This window comes from Anomalospiza imberbis, chromosome 29 (assembly GCF_031753505.1).
Source record: "Anomalospiza imberbis isolate Cuckoo-Finch-1a 21T00152 chromosome 29, ASM3175350v1, whole genome shotgun sequence".
Taxonomy (NCBI): Eukaryota; Metazoa; Chordata; class Aves; order Passeriformes; family Viduidae; genus Anomalospiza; species Anomalospiza imberbis.
This window is the reverse complement of record NC_089709.1, coordinates 540953-564690: the sequence shown is the minus strand read 5'-3', so window position 1 is coordinate 564690 and position 23738 is coordinate 540953. Positions and strand designations below refer to the sequence as shown.

The following is a 23738-nucleotide window of genomic DNA, read 5'->3' as shown; positions in this document are numbered from 1 at the left end:
ACGCGCTCGAACTGGTTCCCACAGCGCCTCTGTTCCTCCCACGCGGGAAAAAAAAAAAAAAAAAAAAAAAAAAAAAAACACCAAAAAAAAAAAAAAACAACAACAACAAAAAAATCCGGATTTTCCACGTATTTCAGCGTGGAATAATCAGTTTAGCACCCTGCTTATTTTTTATATTATTTTTCTTGCAGATTCCTGTTGTTTTAAGGCAGGAAAATATTCTGCTAAAACACAAGGGAAAAAAGCAAAAGGCTGAGAATAAGTGGGAGTGTTAAGTGCTCATTTAATAAATGAAATGTATAATTAAAATATTTATATTATATATATATATATATATACATATATAAAAATATTTATGTAGTGATGTAGTCAAGCCAAATAAGAAAATTACATTTTAACCTAGGGGAAATTAATTCAATAATATTTATTTCTTCAGGTTAAATCTTCACATAAAAACCTGGTGCAGCATCAGAATATTTTTTTAAGCTTGTAAATCAAATTTATCCTTTTGATAATTAAAACAAAATCATAAAAACCCATGCAGAGCATTTCCCTCCAAATTCCCTCAAGTTGGAACGCAGCACTGACCTACAGAAATGCTGAATTTAATCTCTGTGAAAGCGCTTTAGGATTGTAAATCAGTTTTAAGAGTTAGAAATGAAAGTTATTGGCACAGTTAGGTTAATAGTCCATAATAATCGCTTGGTGTAGTGGCTCCAATTAAATTAAGGATGGCCTGATCCAAGCAGCAGCAGAGCTGCACCGAGCGCGCTTCCAAGCAGGATTTTCCAGAGTTTCCCATGAATCCCACCTCCCTGATCGCGCCTCACAACCAAACGCGATGTTAAATCCATTCCCGACACTTCCCCAGATATTTCTGCAGAATCAAGAGACTGAATTCCCTCATTCATTTATCTCCCACCTTAAACTTCCCCGCCCCGATTTGTTCTGAATTCCTGCTAAATTTTCCTTTTCTCCTCTTTCCCGGGAGCAGAACTCCTCCTCTTTCCTTCCGTGCCACCTCCAAATTAATGAATTCAAAAGCCCCGGGAAAGCCCCGCTTTGATTTTTGCGCCCTTTGCCCAGCACGGAAAGCACCAGCGGGACAGCGCTCCTAAATCCCTCAGGACCAGAACATTCAGGCAAGCTTCAGCCCCGATTTTGAGGAGAAATCCACGCAAAAGCAGAAGGAAACTGGAGGGTTTTAGAGTCCAAACTTACTCAGAGAGGCGGAGAGAAGGAGTCGGGAGAGGCAGTGAGGAGATCCCAGGCTGCAGAGGGGTTTTATATCCTGCCCCGATGGCCGGGGGCGGCTGAGCCACCCTTTGTTAAAGCGCTTTAATGACTCGGGAGAGCAGCCCGGTGCACGGATCGCTCCTGGAGCCGCAGGAATTGTTTTGCTCGCTGTTTATGATTATCTAAAGCCGCGTTGGGCAATAACCCCAAAAATGCATCTGGCAATCCACCAGGTCTTTTCATCTCGGAATTTCCTGCTTTTCCCCTCCCGGTTTCATTAAGAGGTGAAAATGCAGCGAGAATTAATGAGGCTTTTTAGCTTATCTTGGCTAAAAGCTGGAGTGCGCAGGGAATCTTGGAGTGCCAAGGTGATTTTCCTTATGGAAGCAAAACCTAACACAGGGAATTGTGTCCGTGCCTCGTTTATCAAATCAGGGATTCTTTCCCATAATATTGGTGGGATTTACAGATGTGCTCCGAAATCAGGGGAAGGATCTGGCGCAAATCTGAAGAGCAAAGCTCGGGGTTATCTTTGGAATAAAAACGAAACCGTTCATGAATTATGCCAGTTGAGGAAGGTTAAAACGAGGAGTTTGATGGAACACTTTCCATAATTTATTCTTTGTCAGCTCACAGCAGCCCGGATCCTCTAGGATGTCATTACCGTGATTACCACGAACTGATTTCCCTGGATGACAAACTCGCAGAGGTTTTGAGATCCTCTTTGAAATCTCATTTTCTGATGTCTCCGGAATATTCCTGATAAGCTCCAAAGCCCTGCGAGACCTCTGGAGGTGCCTCATAAAATCAGAATAATTTCTGGCATGCCACAAATCCCGGGATGGTTTTACCTCGTCTCAAGGTGGGCATTTCCAGGCTCAAAGGTTCCCTCCGGAGGGAAGAGGGAGTGAAAAGGGAAAAAAGGGACGCAGAGCACCGGGATTTTGGGAAGATCCTCCCAGTGGCTTCTTTGTGAGCAGGGAAGAGTTGGGGCCGTGTGGGTCCTTTTGGGATCACGCCCATGGCAGAAGAATCCTGGGGTTTTTTCCCCAGGATTTAATCCTAGCGAGGTTGGATGGACGTTGCCTATGGGAGAAGCCCAAAAATCCTGCCCTAAAATCATAAATTTTCTTCTCCTCCCGAAATTTCCCATGTTTCTGTTATCACCCTTTGGAATTTCTTGCTCCAATACCTCCCCCCCCCCACCCCTCCCCAAAATTCCTGTTCCAGACCAGGAGGATTAAAGCACATGGAGAAAGTGTGAAATTCATCCCTCGGAAAGGATTCCAGCTCTCCTCAGCTGATCCCTGTGGCATTTGGGAATTCCCAAGCCAGGAGCCAAATCCTGGCTGGCAAAATCGGTCCCTGGAGCACAACGGGATCAACTCCTCCCAAAATCCCCCGAAATGCAGAACTCTGGTGAGGAATTTTCTCTTTTCCACCAGCGTTTTGTGTTTTTCTCCAGAACCTGGATTCGGTTCATCAGGAATTTTGGGGTCAGGGATGGATCCAGACTGAAGGAGGGGGAAGTTTAGGGGGAATTTGGGAAGGAATTTTGTGAGGATGGGGAGGCCCTGGCACAGCTTTTCCAGGGAATTTCTGGGAAAACCCATTCTCAAAACTTTCCCAAATATTTTTTTTCAGAATTGAGACTGAAATCCCTCATTCTCCCATAAATTCAGAAGCCTTGGAAAACCCCCAGCTTTGAATTTTTTTTGCATCTTTTACCCGACACAGAAAGCAGAGCAGGAAAGAGCCCCAAAATCCCACAGAGCCAGAATATTTATGCAAGGTTCGGCCCCGATTTTGAGGAGAAATCCACCAAAACGAAGAAAAGTGTCCGAGGCCAGGCTGGAAGGAGCCGGGACCGCGGCAGGGGTGGAACTGGGCGAGTTTTAAGTCCCCTTCCAGCCCAAACCGCCCCGTGAGTAACAAAGGGAACAAAGGGCGAGCGCAGACTGCAAACCCCACAACACAGAGCTTTAATATCCATTAATCCTAAATCGTTGTCGAAAATTACATCCTTGCGCAGGGCAGGGGCAGCTTTAATGCCGGTTAATTCGGTTTTTGTGCCCGAACCGGTTCGGCGGGGCTGCGGAGCCGCGGGGTTCGCTGCTGCGGCTGAGTCAGGAGCGCTGCCTCACGCAGGAATCATCAAAGACAGCAAAGATTTGGGGTGGGAGCGCTGCTGCCGGAGCTTGGCAGCCCTCGCCGTCCTCACTTCAAAGCGTCTCTGCCCGCTGACATCAGCGGCACAAAGCTCGCATCAGCAACAATTCCACCCATCGGGCAGGAGGAGCAGCCGAGCGGGTAATTAACGGCAATTAACGCCTCGCTCCCCGCGCGTTCTGCTCTATCAGGAGCTCGGATTTCGCAGGGAAAGTCGGAGAACCCCAAAATCCAGGCGGTGACCCCCGGCTCGCTCAGGGCAGGGAGTGACCTCGGTTGGTCTCGGTGGTGGTTGCCCAAGAGCCGGCGGCTCCCGGGGTGGGGGATAAATCCCAAAATCCGCCCAGGGAAGGGGTTTGGGGTTGGTGGAACTCGGAACACGCCCAGGGTGTCTCAGCCTGCTCCAGGAAATGCTCCCCGATCCCAATTTCCTGCTCTGGGGAGGGTTGGAGCAAACGGCAGCCCCTGGACCGAGCCGTGCGTGGGGTGGGCGCGAGGCAGGGAGGGTCTGCTCCAAAAAGATGTGCCCGGTGAGGAGAGCCTTTCCTGGAGGTTTTTTGGTCGATAAAAAAAGGGATTTTTTTTCTTTTAGGATGGTCCAGCCTTGCCAGGACCCCGAGGTATGGGGGATACTGAGGTTCACTGGGGTTTTTGTCTTTCCAGGGTTTCTCAGATCAGCTGAACACCCTAAATCCAACAGTGGGACCCAAGATTTCTGCTTTTTGCTCGCTTCTAGCTGGGATTAAACCCAGCTATTTTTCAGATTTTAAATCCTGAAAAATAACAAAAGGATAAATTCAGGGAATTAAATGTTGGAGGAGCGCAAAAGGTAAAGGGAATGAAGGGAGGAGAGCTGTACTGAGGTGTAGAATATATATAAATATATAAAACATTTATAAATACTATAGAAATAAATATAAATATTATAGAAAGAAATATAAATATGACATAAACAATATAATTATTATATAGATGTTATGCAAATATATGTAAATTATACACGTCATGTGTAAATATTGTGCATAAATATTATACATAAATATCAAACACTGATATTATATATAAATATTATAGATTTATATACTAATATATAATTGCAAGAAAATTGAAATGTCGGGTTGGCCAGGGCAGCAAAGCAAATCCAATGATATAAATGATAGAAATTATATATATCATATATAATGATATAAATTATATCCAATTATATAAATGATATCAAATCTGCTCAGAGCACACCTGAATTCCTTGCTGGTTTTTTGTTTTGTTTTGTTTTTTTAATTAATTCTGGTTTTTGGTGTTTGGGAGGAGCCCCAGATCCGAGTTCCCTCGGTGACTTCGCGTCTCCCTCTGCTTGCCCCAGCTGGCATTGCACAACCTGCCTCAGTTTCCCCACAAAGCCGATTTTTCTGCTCTCACCTGCCCCAAACTCTTCATTTTACAGCACAAAAGGGGCACCTGCTTTCCTTCTGCCCCATGAAAACCCCAGAGACAGGAAAAGGCACCAGGAAGGGCTCCAGGAAGTCGGAGAGGGATTTTTCCTCAAGAACTGCAGGGCCAGGACACGGGGAATGGGGTCAGAGGGGGAATTTGGGTGGGATTTTGGGTTGGAATTGTTCCCTGTGAGGGTCCCAGGTTATTCCATGGATTTCCCACCCCTGGAATGTCCCAGGCCAGGCTGGAGCCACCTGGGATGGTGGAATGAGATGATTTTTCTTGTTCCTGCCCATGGAAGGAGATGATTTCTGAGTTCCACTCCAATCCGAACCATTCCAAAATTCCGTTCTGTGCTGCTGTGAAATTCAATGGAATTATAAATGTGGATGCTCAAGGTGCCGCTCATTTTCCTGCAGTCAGGCAAGGATGAATCCCAGACCGGTTTGGGTTGGGAAGATCTGAAATCCCATCCCATTCCACCATCCAAAACCCCAGAGACCGATCTGGGCTCGGTGTCCCTCAGATTTGTCACGTTAAAAGCAAAAAATACCAAATAAAACTAAATAAAACTCAATAAATACAATAAAAAACAATAAAACCAAATAAAACCAAGTGAAAACAAATTTTGAAAAATAAAACAAAATTTAAAAAAATTAAAAACAAACAAAAACAAGACCTGTCCCACCCTGGCTGTGACAAAACAACCCCAGGGATGATCCCTGAGCATTCCTGGGATAATCTGACCTGGGAGAAGGGGCTGGAGGAGCTGTTGGCACCATCAGGGCAGGAATGGGGGGGTAAAATTAAAAACTGAGCTGTCAAAGCCTGAACATCCCTGATTTGTGATGTGGGGCCTGAAAATGTCTTCTCAAAGTTCATTGGAATTATTCCCAAAGATCTTTGAAATTATTCCCTCTCGATTTTGGAATTATTCCCACTTGATTTTAAAATTAGTCCCACCTGATTTTGGAATTATTCCTACTCGGTTTTGGAATTATTCCCTCTCGGTTTTAGAATTTTTCCCACTCGATTTTAGAATTATTCCTTCTCGATTTTGAAATTTTTCCACTCGGTTCTGGAATTATTCCTACTCGGTATTGGAATTTTTCCCACCCGCCTCCCAGCAGGATGGATCCCTCCCCCCGGGGGAAAATCCCACATTTTCAAGAGGGTTTAGGGCAGGGAAAGCCGGGGTTGTTTAATGGGAATAAACCACAGGAATGCAAACAAACCATGCGGGGGGGAGGAGCCGGCTATTTTTAACAACCTCTGGGTGTGGCAGCTGCTCGGAGTCACCCGGGTCCTCCCGGGGTGGCTCCAGGGTGACAAATTCCGGCCTCTGCTGCCACCAACCTTCCCCGCGGGGGTTAATTTAATGGAAATTCAATCCCTCGGGGGCTGGAGTATTAACGAAGCGTCATTAATGCAGATTTGTGCTTAATTGAGTGACGCCATCACCCGATATTTGAGCATTTGGAGTGTGATAAGACGTGGTTTGATTCATCCCGGTTTTTTTGTCCAGATGTTTAGTGTAGGAAAAGCAAAAATAGGGGAAATATTTGGAATTTGTTTCTTCTAAATATCTGTAAATGTTCCTGCCTGTTCCTAAATATCTGTAAATGTTTATTCTAAATATCTGTAAATTTGTTTCTTCTAAATATCTGTAAATGTTCTGTAAATTTCCTGGGCGGAAATTTTGGATATTTGGGGATTTTGAGTGTCTGGACTGACTTAAAAACACTCAAAATCCCCAAATATCCCAAATTTCCGCCCGGTGAAACCCCGGGTGATGCAGCCGCACCCCTGAGGGGAGGAGAAGTTTGGCTCCCACCTCGGAATTTCCGCCAATTCCTTCACCCAGCCCCAGGGCCATTCGCTAAAAATCCCAAACCAGCCCCTGCCCCCCAAAAAGAAACCCCCAAAATAATCATCCTGAAAAATGCCGCTCCCAACCCCCATCCTCACCTTGCTAAAGTGCAGCTGTTGCCCAACATCTGGATGTCCAAATCCGAATCTTCGTGTCGCAAGGCTTGTGTACAGAGATAATTAATGTTTGTGCAGCGTTCCCAACCCTCTGTCATTATGGGAAGGATCATCCAGGAGCCGATTTGTGGAAAAAGCAGATTTGCAGATTTCCTTTGTGGATTAGAAGAAATTAAGTGGATTGGTGTGGACAGAACACCCCAGAGGGGGTTGAGGAAGGATTTTGGAAACGTGATTCCCTGGAAATTCCAGTGGGGGAACCTCAGCTCGTTAATTCTCAGCTTGATCACTCATTACTTCCAGCTATTACCAAATATCGGCCAATATATACATAATATTTAACATTTATATTTATTTGTTTCGGATTTTAAGATGCACATCCCTACGCTGATCATCCTTGCCTGTAATATGTCACATTTCTATTTATTTATTTATTTCACATGTTGCAGATGGTTCTTGCCTATAATATATAATATTTATATTTATTTCTTTCACACCTTGCAGATGGTCCTTGCCCATAATATTAATACTTATTTATTTCACATGTTGCAGATCATCCTTGCCCAACTTGTCCTAGCCTGGTGCCCCAGGGAGGGTGACAGTGCCCAGCTCCTGCCTGTACATGCTTGGCCCAGGATTTTTGTCCTATTTTTGGGGAACAGCCTTGTGAGTCGGCTGGAAAATTCATTCCAGAGCTTCAATTAATTAAAAAAATCTGCATTTTTGTGCTGGGCCCGGCACCCGGAGGCAGCAGCATTTCACCCCAATATCCAGGCTGGATGAACTCTGGGAAAAGGCAAAATCTCATCAATTTTGCTTGGTGGGTTGGTTAATGCTGATGTGGGGGGTGTTGGACAGGGGGGTAGGTTCAAACTGAAAAAGGGAAAATTTGGGTGGGATTTTGGGGGGGAATTGTTCCCTGTGAGGGCCTGGCCCAGGTGGTTCCATGGTTTATCGATCCCTGGACGTGCCCAAGGCCAGGCTGGAACCACCTCGGGTAGGGGAAGGTCCCTGCCCATGAAATTTGGGTGGGATTTTGGGAAAGAATTGTTCCCTGTGAGTGTCCCAGGTTATGCCATGGATTTTCCATCCCTGGAAGTGCCCAAGACCAGGTTGGAACCATCTGGGATAGGGGAAGGTGCCCATGGAACTGGGGTGGGATGTTTTGGGATTTAAGCCTCCTTCCCAACCCAAACCATTGCAGAAATCTCTGGGCTGGTTTAGATGGGATTTTAGGGATCAATCCTTCCCTGTCCCAGGTGCTTCCATGGATTCCCCATCCCTGGGAGCGCCCAAGGCCAGGCTGGAGCCACCTGGGACAGCGGGAACATCCCTGCCCATGGCAGGGGGTGGCGCTGGATGATTTTTGGGGTCCCTTCCACCCCAAGCCATCCTAAAAAAGAAAAACCCAAAAGTGCATCTGCATGACAGCATTTAATGGGAACGAGAAGCTCAATTTACAAGTGCAAAACTCGCTGGAAAGGATAAAATCAAAGAATTCCAGGAGGGTCCACAACAAATCCCCACTCCCATGATTTTCATAGATTTTAGCAGAAGAATTTTGCAAAGAGATTTGCTCTTACAGTTGCTGTATATATTTTGATTTTGTTTGTTTGTTTTTTTTTTTTTTTTTCCCTGGCTTGCATTAAATGAGATAAAGAAAGGAAAAGAAGCTGGGAGAGTGTTACACTGTGGGGCTAAGCAGGAATAAAGCACAGCAAGTAGCTACAAATTCCTAATTTTCAGAAATGCCAAGTAGAGCTGATTTATTTCTTTCTTTTTAAATGCCGGTTCAGCAAAATTTGCAAATGAAGGGGAATTTGGGTAAAATTTCATTTTGGAACCCAAGATTTTCAGTCATATTGTTTGGGTGGATTTTGAAATTATTTTATTTTGAGAGAAATTGATAATAAAACGTCCGTGTTGGCATAAAAATGAATTTATTGACACACAGCTTTTAGCAAACCAAAAAAAAAAAAAAAAAAAAAGAGAGAGAGATATTTTTTTTTTAAATCTCGTTTCTTGGAAAATTCTGGGCTTTGGCTTGCCCTAATTTGGAATGAGGTCAATAGAGAAATTTCAGTTTTCTCGTAGTTTGGAAATTCTAGTCCTTGGGCAGGTCTAGTGCCAGGAATCCCTGGATTTATGGACTCCATGGGAACCTCGGAAGCTCGGCACTTCTACAATCCATTATCCATAAACTTTAGTCGGGCTCTGTCTGACCGCTCAGTTGTGCTTTTCAGTCTATCCACAGATATCCAGGCAGGGTTTAGGTTGGCCTGCAAGTTCCACAACAAAACTGGGATAAGTGAGGAGGAAAAGGATTAAAAGTCCCCAGAGCGCCCCGAAAGGAGGCGTTCACACCTGAGCCCAAAGCGCACCTACCCCCAAACCCATGGAATCCCTGGGAGCCCAGGAAGTTCCTGATGTCCAGCAGGGCTGTGGAGCCCACCAGGGTCTGCTGGGGGAAGGTGGTCAGCGTGGGCCCGGGGTAGATGACGGAGTAGGGGGGAAAGTCGGGCTCCACGATGTCCACCACGGTGTCGGGGTACTTGATGACACAGGTGTCACTGCGGGTCACGGCGAAGGGCTCGGGGCACGCCAGGCCCACAGGCAGGCAGCACTCGTGGAAGGGAGACATGGGGCAGGGCAGACCTGGAAACGAGCAGGGAAAGAGGGAAAAATGAGAAAAAATCATCCTTGGTGTGGCGGGAAATATCTGGGATAAATAGCGGGGTGTTGGTAACGCGGTTATGGGGATTTACAGGAAATTGGGAGCTCAGGTGGGAGTTGAATTTGGCAGGAATTGAGCAGGAATTCAGGTGGGAGTTGAATTTGGCAGGGCAGACCTGGAAATGAGCAGGGAAAGAGGGAAAAATGAGAAAAGACAATCATTGGCATGCCAGGAAATATCTGGGATAAATTGTGGGGTGTTGGTAACGTGGTTATAGGGATTTACAGCAAATTGAGAATTACAGAGAGCTCAGGTGGGAGTTGAATTTCTCCTGAAATTGAGCAGGAAAAGAGGGGAAAATGAGAAAAAAAAAATCCTTGGCATGGTGGGAAATATCTGGGATAAATAGCGGGGTGTTGGTAACGCGGTTATGGGGATTTACGGGAAATTGGGAGCTCAGGTGGGAGTTGAATTTGGCAGGAATTGAGCAGGAATTCAGGTGGGAGCTGGAATTCAGGAACTGACCTGGAATTGAGTAGGAAAAGAGGGAAAAATGAGAAAACTCCATCCTTGGTGTGGTGGGAAATATCTGGGATAAATATCGGGGTTTTCGTAACATGGTTATGGGGATTTATGGCAAATTGGGAATTACGGAGAGCTCAGATGGGAGCTGAATTTGTCCAGTTTAGTTTTCCAACCAGGAACTCTTCCTCTCTGTTTGAACTTCCTGCTTTTCAATAGAATGATATTTTCCAGAACATCACCATTTTAACCCCAAAAAGCTTTTATCCCTTTGCTTCTTTTCCTGGGATTTTCGCTGTGTCCATCCCACTCCTATTGCCAGCGGAAAACCACAACCCCCAACTCAATCCTAGACTTTAAACTCGGGTTTTAATCCTCATTTCAATCCCCAGTGTGGAGACTGGAGCTCGTGTCCTCCTCCCACCTTGTTCCAAGTGGAGCTGTGAGATCCACCCATCTTTTATGGGTCTCATTAGGGACCAGCTGGATATTTGAAATCCCAGATCGCTTTAAGCCCAACCTGATATCGAGGCCAGATTTTTCCTGGGCATGGTTTAATTACGGATTGAAGGCCTTGCTTGCCCTGGATTGTGCCCACACGGATTGGGCAAGGAAAACACGGAGGGAGAAGGGATAATTTTCCTCATTTTCCTCATTTTATCTCTGTGGAGCTCCTGGGGGAAAAATTAAGGGCTGGCAAAAGGGGGGCTTGAAGTGATTTCCAAAATGAGTCCCCACTTCACCCCAGGAATCTCTCGGGGAGACAAAATCCAGGAAGGATTTCTCATGTCTCCACCTGAACATCCCATTTTGACCTTCCTGAGTTAAAAATTCTGGTGTTTTTTTTTTTTTTTTTTTTTTTTTTCCAATTGATTCAAGTCCAATCTCCTTAGACTTGAAAGTGAGGAAAAGGCAACCACAGGGGATTTTTCCAGCTCAAAAGCTGGATCTGGAATGGCTGATTTTGGCTTTGGGAAAAGAAGATTGGTCTGGGGGTTGAGATCTTTGAGTGATTCCACATGATTTGTAAAATCTCATCCCAGAACTCCTGAAAGGAGGTGAAAAAAGGAGGGCTCAGATGTTTCTGCTACATTTGGAATTCAAAAAAATAAATATATTTTAACTGAAGCCAGCAGTAAAGTGGATTTTGAGTAAGGAAAATCTGTTTTCTGCTCTCTGCAGGATTGGGAAAATATTTAGGGCAAGTTCTCCAACTTAACACCGGAGCCTCCTGGAAGACAGCTGAGGGTGAGAACATCGTAGAAATTAAATTTTAAATGATAATTTCTTTAATGACACCGACTCTTAGAATATGAAAAGAGCACCATGGAATTATTGAGACTCTTTAGTATTCAGTGGGAGTTTTCTGTGCCCTCCCTAATTTCCACGAGCTGAGCTCTCCCCTCTGAAGTGTAAAACTTCAATTAACTCCAAACTAAAGGATAATAAAAAGGCTTTTTCTGGTAAAACACCCCCTTGTCCTTTCACGAGCTTGCCCTGTCATTTTATATTCAGATAGCAACAATAACAATAATAATAATGATAAATAATTGATTTAAAATTCAATAATTGATTCAAAATTGACTTACCCGGATCACCCAAGGAGGAGAGGAAAAGAAAAGTGATTAGGGAGGCTTCTACGTAGCAAATGCTTTTATACACGTCCCCAAAGCGCCTGGAGGATGTGACACCCTCTTTGCATGAAGTCTTAATTAGTTGCAAAACAAACTTTGCTGCCTGCATAACTTCTGCGAGTAATGAAACTGTTTTGTTCCCTGTTTGTGTTTGTTCCCTCCCGGAGCTTCCCAGAGCGTGCTACGCCCTCCAGGCAGGATTCACTTTGCCCTTTCAAGGGCCAAAAATAGGGCTCGATCTGCTGCTAATTAACCACATTTCAGTTATTTCGGGGCCTGATCAAGGGCTCTTTTATTGGCATTGGGTTTTCCCTCTCAGATTCTGTGGAAGGGAGCTGCAGTGGCATCATTTCCTATCAGGGAACAGCATAATTTTTATAATTTCCCAGTGCAGATGGGATTTTTTATTCCCAAAACACTCCCGGGGGCATCAGCTGTACCCCTACACAGCCGGACACCCACGGAAAAGGAGAAAGAATAAATTCACAGTTCTAGAATTCTCAATAGATCCCATAAATTCTCAAGAAATCTTTAATTTCACGGCGTCAGTGAACACCTCTGACCCCGCGGAGAAAGCTCAGTCTTATCTCCCATCCGCTCCTTACAAATCTGGGACGGGGTTTAATCGGAGCAGCTGGATTTGCTCCCAGGCTTTGTGGGGTTTGACCCCAGCGCAATTAAAGGCACCCAAATCCCACCCACGATTCTGGCTCCTGACTCAAGGTGAAGTCACCGAGCCTCACACGGGCTTGGTTTTGTTTGTTTGGACTTTTTTTCCCCCTTTTCCCCCCAATTTTTTGGGTTGGAAAGGATAAAATTGTGGGAAAGGAAAGGTTGGAACCACCCAGGTTTTCTGGGACAGAATTGAGGGGGAGGAAGTAGACAAGAAATTGTTCTGTCCTGATGAAAACTTAATTTAACACAAATTAGAGATGTGAGTTTAGTATAAAACCATTACAGTAATGGAAAAAATGGCGGTGGGTAGTTTATCAACATTTTTGAGTGAGCCAGAAATGGATTTAAAATGTTTTCATTAATATTTTAAAGAGGAAATCAATGACAGAAAAATCATGATAAAGACGCAAATCAGGATTCCCACAGAAAGAGATTTCTGAGGGAGCCACCAGAATGTTTTGGGATAACAGTCCCCAGACAGTTTTATTTCTTTGCTACATAAAAGCTGTCCTTAATTGAAATCCTATTGGAATACCGGGATGGGGCTCAAATATTCGGGGACACCCTTAAAAGCACAATTCCACCTCCGTGTCCCTGATGCCCAAATCTGCATAAATCCCTTGGGATCAGCCCAAACCCTTTTGTTTCCAAGTGCCCACAAACGCTTTTGCCTTAGGACCCCTCTCAGGCTGCAGATAATTTATGCTGGGAGGGAAAATTGAGAGTAAATAATAATTAGGAATGAAGGGAGGCGGCTCACCTTCCTGGCACCTCGCTTGGGATATGAATCCTGGGAAAGAGGAATGAGAATTGTGGATATCCCGTCCCTGGAAGTGTGCAAGGCAGGTGGGAATGTCCAAGATTTAACTCTAATTAACCAGCCTTAAGTTATATGAAAGCTGTTTCAAAAAATTAATAAATTAATTCAGTTGAAGATATAAAGGGACACTAATGCATATTTTTTTATTTTATTAGTTGAAAAATATTTTTAATTTCTAAATTTTTAATTTTTATTTTTATATTCCTATAATTATATATATATATATATAATTTTTCTTTTTCTTTTTCTTTTTCTTTTTCTTTTTCTTTTTCTTTTTCTTTTTCTTTTTCTTTTTCTTTTTCTTTTTCTTTTTCTTTTTCTTTTTCTTTTTCTTTCTTTTTCTTTTTCTTTTTCTTTTTCTTTTTCTTTCTATTTTTATATATTTTATTTCTGTATTTCTATATTTTTGGTTTTTTGTACTTTTTGTATTTTATTTATATTATATATTTTTGGTTTTTGTTCTTTTTGTATATTATTTATATTATATATATAAACACATTTTATATTTCATTTATATTTATAGTTATATTTTATTTCCTTTCAGAACCAACATACTAAGATTTCCTTCTTGCCAATTAATCACTTAACACTTTTTAAAGACAACAATTAATTGTATTTATATTAAAAATCACACATTGTGCTGCCAAGTGCAGATAAACCTTAAACCTGAAGGTTTATCCATCGGAGGTTGGATTTGATGATCTTGGAGCTCTTTTCTGGGGATTCTGTGAGCCCTCCCCTTTTCCCAGCCCCTTGTGCTGCAGAACATTCTGGAACTTGCGGGGATTTCTGCTCCCTCTGCATTTTTGGGCCCTCTATAAAAAAATCTCCTCGGCCCTTCCCTCGCAGGCGGATTTTCCGTCGCCTTTGGCAGATTTTAATTCCAGTTATTATCTGGGTTTAGGGAAGCACAGGAGGTAAATGAATTCTCTGAGGTCACCCCAGGAGCACCCGGAGGAACCCGGAGTGAACCGGGCTGGCATTTATTTGAATTCCACATTTGAATTCCAGCGGCTCCTGCAGGCCTCGGCCATGCTTCCACGGGGTCCGTGGGGGGAAGGAGAACCCTCAAACCCAGGGATCAGCGCGATGGAGCTGGGAATGAAGGACTGGGAGCTCCAAACCCTGGCAGGGATTGAGGGAGGAGCTGGGAGCACTTTTGGATGTGTCCTCAAATGGCTTTTCCAGTTGAGGCCTGGAAATCTGCGCCAGTAAACACATCCCTGGGTTTTATTTTAATAAATCATTTTGTTTTCAAAGTGCCCTGTGTTGTCACGTTCTCTCCGTGTGTTGTTTTGTGGAGTCCTGGAGTGGTTTGGGTGGGAAGGAGCTTTAAAAATAATTTCATTCCAAGCCCTCCCAGGAGTACAGACCGCATCCACCGAGGCCTTGGACACTTCCAGGGATGGGAAATCCACAATTCCCTGCAAAACCTCTCCACCATCCCACAGAACATCTTTATCCTTAATTTCTCCCTCAGAATGAGCAGCGAACTTTGATTTCTTTCCATTTTCCCCTCAAAAAAAGTGCTGAGTTTGCCAAAGCTGCTGGAGGCCTTCAAGGCCCGATCCCTAATTAAAGCACAGGCCTTTGTTTATGTCTTTCGAAACCTAAAGCTGCCACTTAAGAAATCTGCAATTAGTGGGGCCTGCAAATTGCTCCCGTGGATGGGGTAATGATCCCCAGGCAGAAAATAATTCCTTTTTAATGAAAATCCTGCCTGAAAAATCCCCCCCCGTAGGAAATGCCACGCTGCCAGGGAATAATCGTATCAGTGTGGATTTATCTGATTTTTAACAGCTAAAGAGGGGGGAAACCAAGCAAATAGTACCCAAAAAAATTATAAAAACAGGAGGGTGAAGCTGTGGGAATTTTCTTTGATTAATTGAAATATTAACAAAGCCTTTTGAGTGTGTGTGTGTGTGTGAGGTGCTAATTAATTCCATGTTAATTTTTCAGGACTGAGTTGTGCATTCTCTCCTTGTGGGTCACGCTGGCCCCGTTTGCATTTCTGACCTTCCCACTCTGCTCCTGGTCCTTCCTTAGAATTCCAGAATAATTGTCTTTTTTGGAGTCTGCGGCTCAGAATTAAACTGAAAAATCAATTTTTTTCTCAATTCCTTCCCTGGCAAGCCCCAAATTTTTATTAAATCTTAATCAAAGTTCTTTATTTATTATTCCTTTATCAATATGAAAAAATTCAGCTCTGAGCCCCTTCCCCTAAATCCAAAATTAACCATGAATGGTCTCCACATTTTGATTTAAAAATTAGTCCCTGCTTGTGTAATTCCTGAGGAATCAGTGTTGTCCAATGTCCAGGTTTTCTCTGCAACAAATTCCAGCATTTGCCTGTTCTGGGAAATCTGGCAAAAGTAAAAAACCAACGTTTTCAAATAAAAATAAAACCAGAGAAAATATTTATAACTATTAATATTATATTTGCAATAACAAATATTATTTTTATTTATTATTTAGTGTATTGCTAATGGAGTATTATTTAAGATAAATATAATTCACATCTATATTTTATTATATTTATAAAATTATATGAATAATTATAAATATATTATAGATTTAAAGTTTATCAATATATTTTTATATTTTATGTTTTTAGATTGTTATATTTTGGGGTTTATATTTTTATATTTTCATATAAATACATTTATCTAAAAATAGAAATATATTTACTAGATTTATTTTTATTTTTATATTTTCTTATATATTTTAAAAATATCTGTTTATGACCAGAGGATTGCCCAGGTCCTTCGGTGTGACTTTGTGACTCTCTTTGCGATCCTGCAATCCTACTGCATCCCTAAAAGCTGCTAATGAGTGTTTTACATGAATAAATCATTCATGAGAGTTTGCAAAGGGCTTTGAAATCCTTTAATCTGAAACTTCCCGGGGCTGTTCCCGGGAACTGGTGTTGCCTCGGGAACTTTGCAGAGTCACCCATTTTTTCAGGAATAATTCCAGAGAGCAATGGGATGAATGATTAAAAAAAGGGAAATAGGAATAAAAATGGGCAATTCAATGATTTTCAGGGAAAGGAGGATGGAGAATAAGCCCTTTTCCTACTGAAATCGCCCAATATTCCAATTATTTCGGACATATATTTTTTATATATAATAAATTATATATTTATAATTGCATATATATATATATAATTGCATATATATATAATTGCATACATACATACATACATACATATATATATACATATATACATATATATATATACATACATACATACATATATATATATTTATTTATTTATAATTGCATATATATATTACTGAATATAATTTTTTTTTTGGTAATTTTTTTTTTCAAATTATTATTTCTCCAGCAGTGGGGAGATGGGAAGAGGGTGGGAGGGAATTTTCCCCGTTCCAAACTGTTTCTGAGCAGGAACCACGAGGCTCTGCTGTGAAACCTGAACAGATTTTCTGGAGCACTAAAATTCAGGAGCAGAGAAGCCCCAGTTCCTTCTGGGAGTTTCTGGGGCAGGACCTGGAGCTTCTGGAACACCCGAGAGGATGGAGGAAAGGATGAGGAATTGTTCTGCCCGCACAGAAATTGGGATTTTATTCCTTTTTTTTTTTCAAAAAAAGGACGTTTCTGGCCACCCTTGTTGTGCTCTGAAACGCTTCTTTGAGCATCACCCCCAATTAAAGGGCCAAGAGCTGCCCCGAGGCTGACAAAAACCTCGTTCCCGAGCTCATTTTGGGGCCGTTTTACCAAAAACTGCAGCTTTCAGCCCAGGGAACGAGGCAGGGAAAGTGCCCGGTGTCCCCGGAGCTCTGCCCTTCCCTACAGCCAGATTTGTTTTTTGCCTGCTCCTTGTTTGCTCCTTTAATAAAGCCTCCAATTTTTAATTTTTTTTCCCTCTTTAAATCCCTCTAAATGAGGAGGTGTGACGGGGAGAGCCCGGGGCAGCGGGTCCGATCCCAAATTTTGCCATCCCAGGTGCTCATTAATGGTTTGCACATCCCTGTGTCATTATCCCCAGCGTGGAATTGGCTTCAGACACCCATGGATTGAGCAATAAAAGCCCTCAAAGATAAACAGATCAGAGCTCAGCTGTCATTCCAGTAATTGGCTCCTAATCAGGTCAGGATTCTTGGCCTTGTAAGGGTTTTTTAAATGTTATTATTTCCTACGCTGCGTGCATATTAAAACCCAGTAATGGAATAAATTTAATTTATTCCAATATTGGAATAAATGAATTACTGGAATAAATAAAATCCCAGTAGTGAAATCAATTAAATCCCAATAGGGGAATAAATTAAGAGCAAAGAATGGAATAAATTCCATTATAATTAATTGAATAACCTGGATCTGGGGAGAGACAAATAAACTCCTTTCCCTGGGTTTCACAAATCCATTTCCTGGCTTTGTGTTGGGATTTCCTGTCAGTCTCCCAGGAAATCATGGAATGCTTTGGGATGGAAGGGGCCTTAAAACTCATCTCATTCCCCCCCTGACATGGACAGGGACATTCCCATCATCTCTGACTGCTCCAGCCTGGCCTTGGACACATCCATGGGTGGAGCATCCATGGGATAACCCCTGCCAGGACCTCCCCACCATCGCAGCGAGGAATTCCTTCCCAAAATCCCATCTAAATTTCCTTTCTGTCAGTCTGAACCTTCCCAAAATCCCACCTAAGCCTCCTCTCCATCGGTCTGAGCCCATTCCCCCTTGTCCTGGCACCCCATCCCTTGGGAATTGTCTCTTCCCGTGGTCCTCGATGCCCCTTCAGGTCCTGCAAGGCCACAATTGGGTCACCCAAAATCTTCTCGAGGGTGAACATTCCCAGCTCTCCCAGCAGTGCTGCTCCATCCCTCGGATCCCATCCTGGAGCCTCCTCTGGGCTCTCTCCAGCAGCTCCAGGTCCTCCCTGGGCTGGACTTAGGGCTGGGGCAGCTCTGCAGGTGAGGTCTCACCTGAGCTGGAACCCCCTCCCCATCCCCACCTCGTTTTGTTCCCAGTGCAGCTGTATTAAATTGTCACAAGAATCCCAAGCAGCCTTGGATCTACTCCAGAGGCTCCGTGGGAGGTCACTGTGACACACGAAATGACTTTTTAATGAAAAAAATTAATAACCCTGGGTTCTGACGCTGTCAAATGCTGTCTGCCCAGGGAGTAACCACATTTCGGGTGACGTTCTTCCCCAAGTGACAAAACCATTCCAATTTTGCATTGTAGCTGCAATATTTCCATGGCTGATGCACTTTGTGTGTCTCAACCATTTAATGAATATTTGGGATTGGCTTTGAAGTTCTTCCCTTTCAAGAAGCTGAAGCTTCAGTTGTTCTGCAGACAGACACCTCCGAGGCTTCTGGATGTGGGATGAAGCTAAATGAGAGATGGAGGTTCTGATACTGCTGGGAGGGAGCTTCCAGCGAAATGTCCCTTTTCTTAAATGTAAAAAAAAAATCCTAAAAAATTACATTTTTTTAAAATTTAAAAAAATATTTCCTTTTGAAGTATTGAAATATCATTTTTTTTAAATTAAAAAATACTTCACAATAATTCCACTTCAAGTGAAATGTCCTTGTTTTGTTTATTAAAAAAAATACTTCCTAAAAATTCCCATCATTTGTGGAGTCACGGAATGGTTTGGGGTGGAAGGGACCTTAAAGATCACCTTGTCCCAACCCCTTCCACGGGCAGGGCCACCTCCCACTGGGTCAGGTTGCCCAATATCCCATCCAGCCTGGCCTGGAATGGATCACATCCTGGAATTGATAATTTCTTCAGCCTCAATCACCACAGAATGCATTCCCAATTAATTCGGTTATTCTCTGAACTGAAATCTTCAAATAATTCCAAAAATAAAATGGAATAATTTTATCCCTTCATGGTCAGTTTAATTCTTGTTTTGCTGCAGTCATGATGTGCCAAGCTCTTCTTTAATGAATAAAATGAAACATTTCTCTCCTCAGAAATGTTTTGGGACAGAAAAATTGAAGCTGGAGACTTCCTCCCCTTGATTAGCCAAAATTACCTGCTCAAATTATCCAAGTTGAGCAGAAATTATTGTTGGCTGCACCACCTGAATGAAGCATTTGGGCTTCTGGCTTTGGGGATGGCCATAAATAAACCCAAATTAGGTGTCCCAGCAATTGCAGGGATTGCCACCAACCCTGTGCTCCCAATTGCTCCCATTCCTGTCCTACAGCAGGGCTGTCAGGATGTCACCAGTGGCCATCCTGGCCTCCAAACTGTGGTGCCAGGACAAAAAACCTGAGCACATTCCAGCCCTAATTAGGCCAGGGAAGCCACTTGCCCAGTTGCCAGCTGCTGAATGTTTTATTTCCACTGAGAAACAGAGTACGGCTCCTTGTTGGAAAAAGGGAAGGAAAAACCACTCCTGGAGATGTTGTAGAAGTTGCTCTGATGGTCAAGGGGGAAATATTCCCCCTTAAAATGTGAAGCTGACTTGGAAAAAAAAACACATTTTAAAAAATTCAGATTTTGGTTATTAAATGCACTTGGAGATTCCACACAAACTGAATGTAGTGAGACAATAAACTATAAACCATGAGGTGGTTTCTGGAATAAAATGCTGAATGTTGACTGAAAAACTAAAAAAATTGGTGCCGGGCTGGGTTTATGACCTAATTAGGCTCTCACTTAAACCAGGGTTTCATTCTCTATGAGAGATTCAAGCCAGACATGAGGCACAATCTGAAAACACAGGGAAAAATAGCTGCAATTGCACTTATGCAAAACATGCAAATGCTGTGTGAATCTGGAGCTACCTGGGATGAGTCTGGCATGGTTTTAATTTGGAAATGGCCACGAGACAGACGAGGCAGTGACTAAAGTTCCAGACAGAGGAGGAAAAACACGTTGCTTTCCAATGAGATCGCCACAAAGGCCTTGAATTACCTGAATCAACAATGCTGGCCAGGAGAGGCCTTTGATCTCTAATTAAGTCACATAAAACGAGGTTCCAGTGTGGAATGGGGATGCCGGCAGCAAGGAAACGGGGAAGGAGCATTGCAGCCCCAAATCAAAGGTTGGTGCAGGAGGAAGGGAGTGTTTTCCATGTAGGATGAGCTTGGGAAGCATCCCATGAGCAAAGGCTGGCCCTGGGGCTGTCCAGGATGGTATAAAACCCACTCTGAGCACAGGATCCCTCATCCACCTCTCCTGCCTTCTCCTCGGTGACACAGGTGAGCAGCAACCAACTTTGCCTTCCTCTTCTCCTTCTCCTTCTTCTCTTTGTCTTTGCCTTCATCACTGCTGTGCAGTTCCAGCTGAGAACTTTGCTCCCAGGTCCTGCTCCCAGCCTCTGCTCACTGGAGGAGCTGGGAGAAGCTCTTGGGCTCTTTGCAGAAAGCTGTGGGGATGGGGTTCCGGATCTTTTCTTCCTCCCTATTCCCTGTCCCTTGTCCCGGTCTCTGCTCCTGCTCCTGTTGAGGCCATGCCTCACGTTCTGCCTGTGCCTTCTGCAGGTGCTCCTCCAGCCACAGCCATGTCCTGCTACGACCTGTGCCGGCCCTGCGGCCCCACCCCGCTGGCCAACAGCTGCAACGAGCCCTGTGTCCGGCAGTGCCAGGACTCCCGGGTCATCATCGAGCCGTCCCCTGTGGTGGTCACCCTGCCCGGGCCCATCCTCAGCTCCTTCCCCCAGAACACCGCCGTGGGATCCTCCACCTCCGCCGCTGTGGGCAGCATCCTGAGCGAGTCCGGGGTCCCCATCAACTCGGGTGGCTTTGGGCTCTCAGGGCTCTCTGGCCTTGGTGGCCGCTACTGCGGCCGCAGGTGCCTGCCCTGCTAGAGCCTGGCCGGACGTCCAGCGAGTGCCTCCCCCAGGACGTCCCAAGCCAGGTGCCGCACTGAGGCTGGAGCTGCTGGCCAGCGTTTCCAGAGGCCTCGGGGCCCCTGCAGCCCTCCTGCCAAGGAGGGAGGCAAACGTGGCCAGCTGAGGCTTCTGCTTGTCCTGCTTTCTTCTGCGCCTCCTCGGGCCCTGCCGGGCCCTGCTCTACTGGCCCAGGGGCTCAGCCCCAGGCCAGCGCAGCGGGGTCCTGCTGCTCCTGCTGGCCCCGGGCACGGGGCAGGCAGACGTGTCCCACTGCTGGCACAGCCAGGGCTGCCTGCCCAGCCCTGCTGCTGGGCCAGCCTGGCCCAGGCCCTGCCCACCCCTGCTTTGTTTCTGTCTTCACACTCAATAAAGTTCACTCTGCATTGGAACTGGAGGCTCCTGGAATTCCTGCCCTGCTGGGATGTGCAGCCCAATTGCTCTCTGGGGGGTGTGATGCCCTGGGGGGTTTGGGTGGTTAAAGGCCAGAGATGGACCTTTCTCACACCTGGGCAAGGTGAGAACCTCCAAGGCAGTCGCTGCAAGTGCCATGGGCCAGTGGAGGGCTTGTGGCCTCGTGTGGGTGTGCACAGGGTGACCAGGAGATGCCCCAGGGGACAGCTGAGCCAGGCTGAGGTTGGGGACATGCTGGGGGTGGATGTGTAACATGGACATAGGACAGGGATGGACACACAGGGACCATGATCCCTCCTCTGAGGGAGGGCAGCACTGATGGTGACATGGCCTGGGACTGTACCCAAGCCTGCAAGGGAGCAGTGGAACCATCTTATCCCCACCCCAAATTGTCCTGTGGTCAGAGGCATTAATTGCTGTGGAGTCATTCCATGTGCCACCTTGTCCGGAAGGAGCAGGATTCTGGAGCAGACCTGCAGAACTCTGCTGTGCAGAATGGCCACTTGATCTTGGAGCTTTTTTCCAGCCTTGAGGACTTGGGATTCCTCCAGAAGAGTGACCCATGCTCAACCCATTTCCACTGTACCAACACCTGGCACAGGACTCACATTTCTCTTTGCACACCTGCCCTGGGTGCCACGTGACACCTCAGAACCTTGGGCTGTCCCTGTGCCCCAGGGTTTGGATGCTGTGCTTGGATGCAGGCAAGGAAAACAACCACCTGTAGCCGGAAATGCACAACAAAGGCTTTGGGAAGAGGCCTGCAAAACTGCAAGAGATCTCTTCTGGAAGGTCAATGTTTTGCCTCATCAACTGGAACCCAATGACCAAACTCTGGAAAGTCAATATTTTGCCTCATCAACTGGAATGCAATATCCAACTTCCCTCCTGGATCAAATATCCCCTGGAGCATGTCCTGGTCACCCTCTGCACAATCACAAGACCACACCCACTCCAATCCCACCCAAACCCCCCCAAGGGCATCACAGCGCCCACAACACAGCCTTAGCTGGGGATCCCAAAAGGGAAGGAATTCCAGGAGCCTCCAGTTCCAATGCAGAGTGAACTTTATTGAGTGTTAAGACAGAAACAAAGCAGGGGTGGGCAGGGCCCGGGCCAGGCTGGCCCGGCAGCAGGGCCGGGCAGGCAGCCCTGGCTGTGCCAGCAGTGGGCTGAGCCCCTGGGCCAGCAGAGCAGGGCCCGGCTAGGCCTGGGGAGGCACAGAAGAAAGCAGGACAAGCAGAAGCCTCAGCTGGCCACGTTTGCCTCCCTCCTTGGCAGGAGGGCTGCAGGGGCCAAAACCTCTGGAAACGCTGGCCAGCAGCTCCAGGGGACGCTTGGCCTGGGGAGGCACTCGCTGGACGTCCGGCCAGGCTCTAGCAGGGCAGGCACCTGCGGCCGCAGTAGCGGCCACCAAGGCCAGAGAGCCCCGAGAGCCCAAAGCCACCTGAGTTGATGGGCACTCCCTCCTCGCTCAGGATGCTGCCCACGGCGGCGGAGGTGGAGGATCCCACGGCGGTGTTCTGGGGGAAGGAGCTGAGGATAGGCCCGGGCAGGGTGACCACCACGGGTGAGGGCTGGATGACCACACGGGAGTCCTGGCACTGCCGGACACAGGGCTCGTTGCAGCTGTTGGCCAGCGGGGTGGGGCCGCAGGGCCGGCACAGGTCGTAGCAGGACATGGCTGTGGCTGGAGGAGCACCTGCAGAGAGGGCAGCGAGAGCACCCACGGGCTGTGAGGCACAGAGGGAGATGCTGCTGGGCAGGAGAAAACACAGCCTGGGCAGAAGGGACAGCCTGGAGAGGGAGGAAGGGAGCAATTCAACAGCCCTGAGCCCAAAGAGTTCCCTGCAAAGAAATCCCAACGTCTCCCACCTCTCCCCAGGAGAAAACAACCACCAAAACCTGCTGAGAGCAGTATCAAGGAGAAAGACTCTCAGAAACCACTACAGAGAGGCAAAGATTCCATTGAGGGCCAAGGCTGAAGAGAAGAGAAGGAGAAGAGGGAGGCAAAGGCCCTTGCAGCTCACCTGTGTCCCCGAGGAGGAGAAGGCAGGAGAGGTGGATGAGGGATCCTCACTTGCTCTGCCTTTTATACCATCCCACACAGCCCCGGGCCCGACGCACCTTTGCACAGGGAACGTGTTTACCAACAAGCTCATATTTTATGCAAAGCATCCCCAATTAAGTTAACTGGAGGTTGTTTACGCTCCCTGCAAGGCTGCCTTTTCATTTCCCTGTGCAGGACATGCCCATTCAGCCAAACTGGCTCCTTTCAAGTGCCAGCATTAGAGGCCAAAAGGTTTTTAGGGTATTTTTCTGCCAGAACCAGGCTGATGTTTCAGCCAGCTGGGTGGAGTT

At 45.7% G+C, this 23738-nt stretch overlaps 2 protein-coding genes and 1 long non-coding RNA gene across 4 annotated transcripts; 2 read left to right on the top strand and 1 right to left on the bottom strand.

Annotated features, from left to right (window-relative positions):
• The first annotated feature begins 1250 nt into the window (after window positions 1-1250).
• Window positions 1251-11489, top strand: LOC137463577 (uncharacterized). 2 transcript variants are annotated; one of them, XR_010993949.1, is made up of 2 exons: window positions 1251-2098; window positions 11201-11489. It is a non-coding gene; the product is annotated as an uncharacterized lncRNA (long non-coding RNA). The 2 variants fall into 2 exon arrangements; XR_010993948.1 differs by lacking the exon at window positions 11201-11489 and adding an exon at window positions 2467-2675.
• Window positions 11490-20567: 9078 nt separating this feature from the next.
• LOC137463548 (feather beta keratin-like) lies at window positions 20568-21112 on the top strand. Its single transcript, XM_068174786.1, has one exon. The coding sequence runs from the start codon at window positions 20586-20588 to the stop codon at window positions 20940-20942; it is 357 nt and encodes a 118-aa protein (XP_068030887.1). The 5' UTR covers window positions 20568-20585; the 3' UTR covers window positions 20943-21112.
• A 1639-nt stretch (window positions 21113-22751) lies between these two features.
• On the bottom strand, window positions 22752-23180 carry LOC137463541 (feather keratin 1). The gene has a single exon (XM_068174781.1). It carries the CDS (start codon window positions 23057-23059, stop codon window positions 22754-22756), a length of 306 nt encoding a protein of 101 aa, XP_068030882.1. The 5' UTR covers window positions 23060-23180; the 3' UTR covers window positions 22752-22753.
• Window positions 23181-23738: the final 558 nt, after the last annotated feature.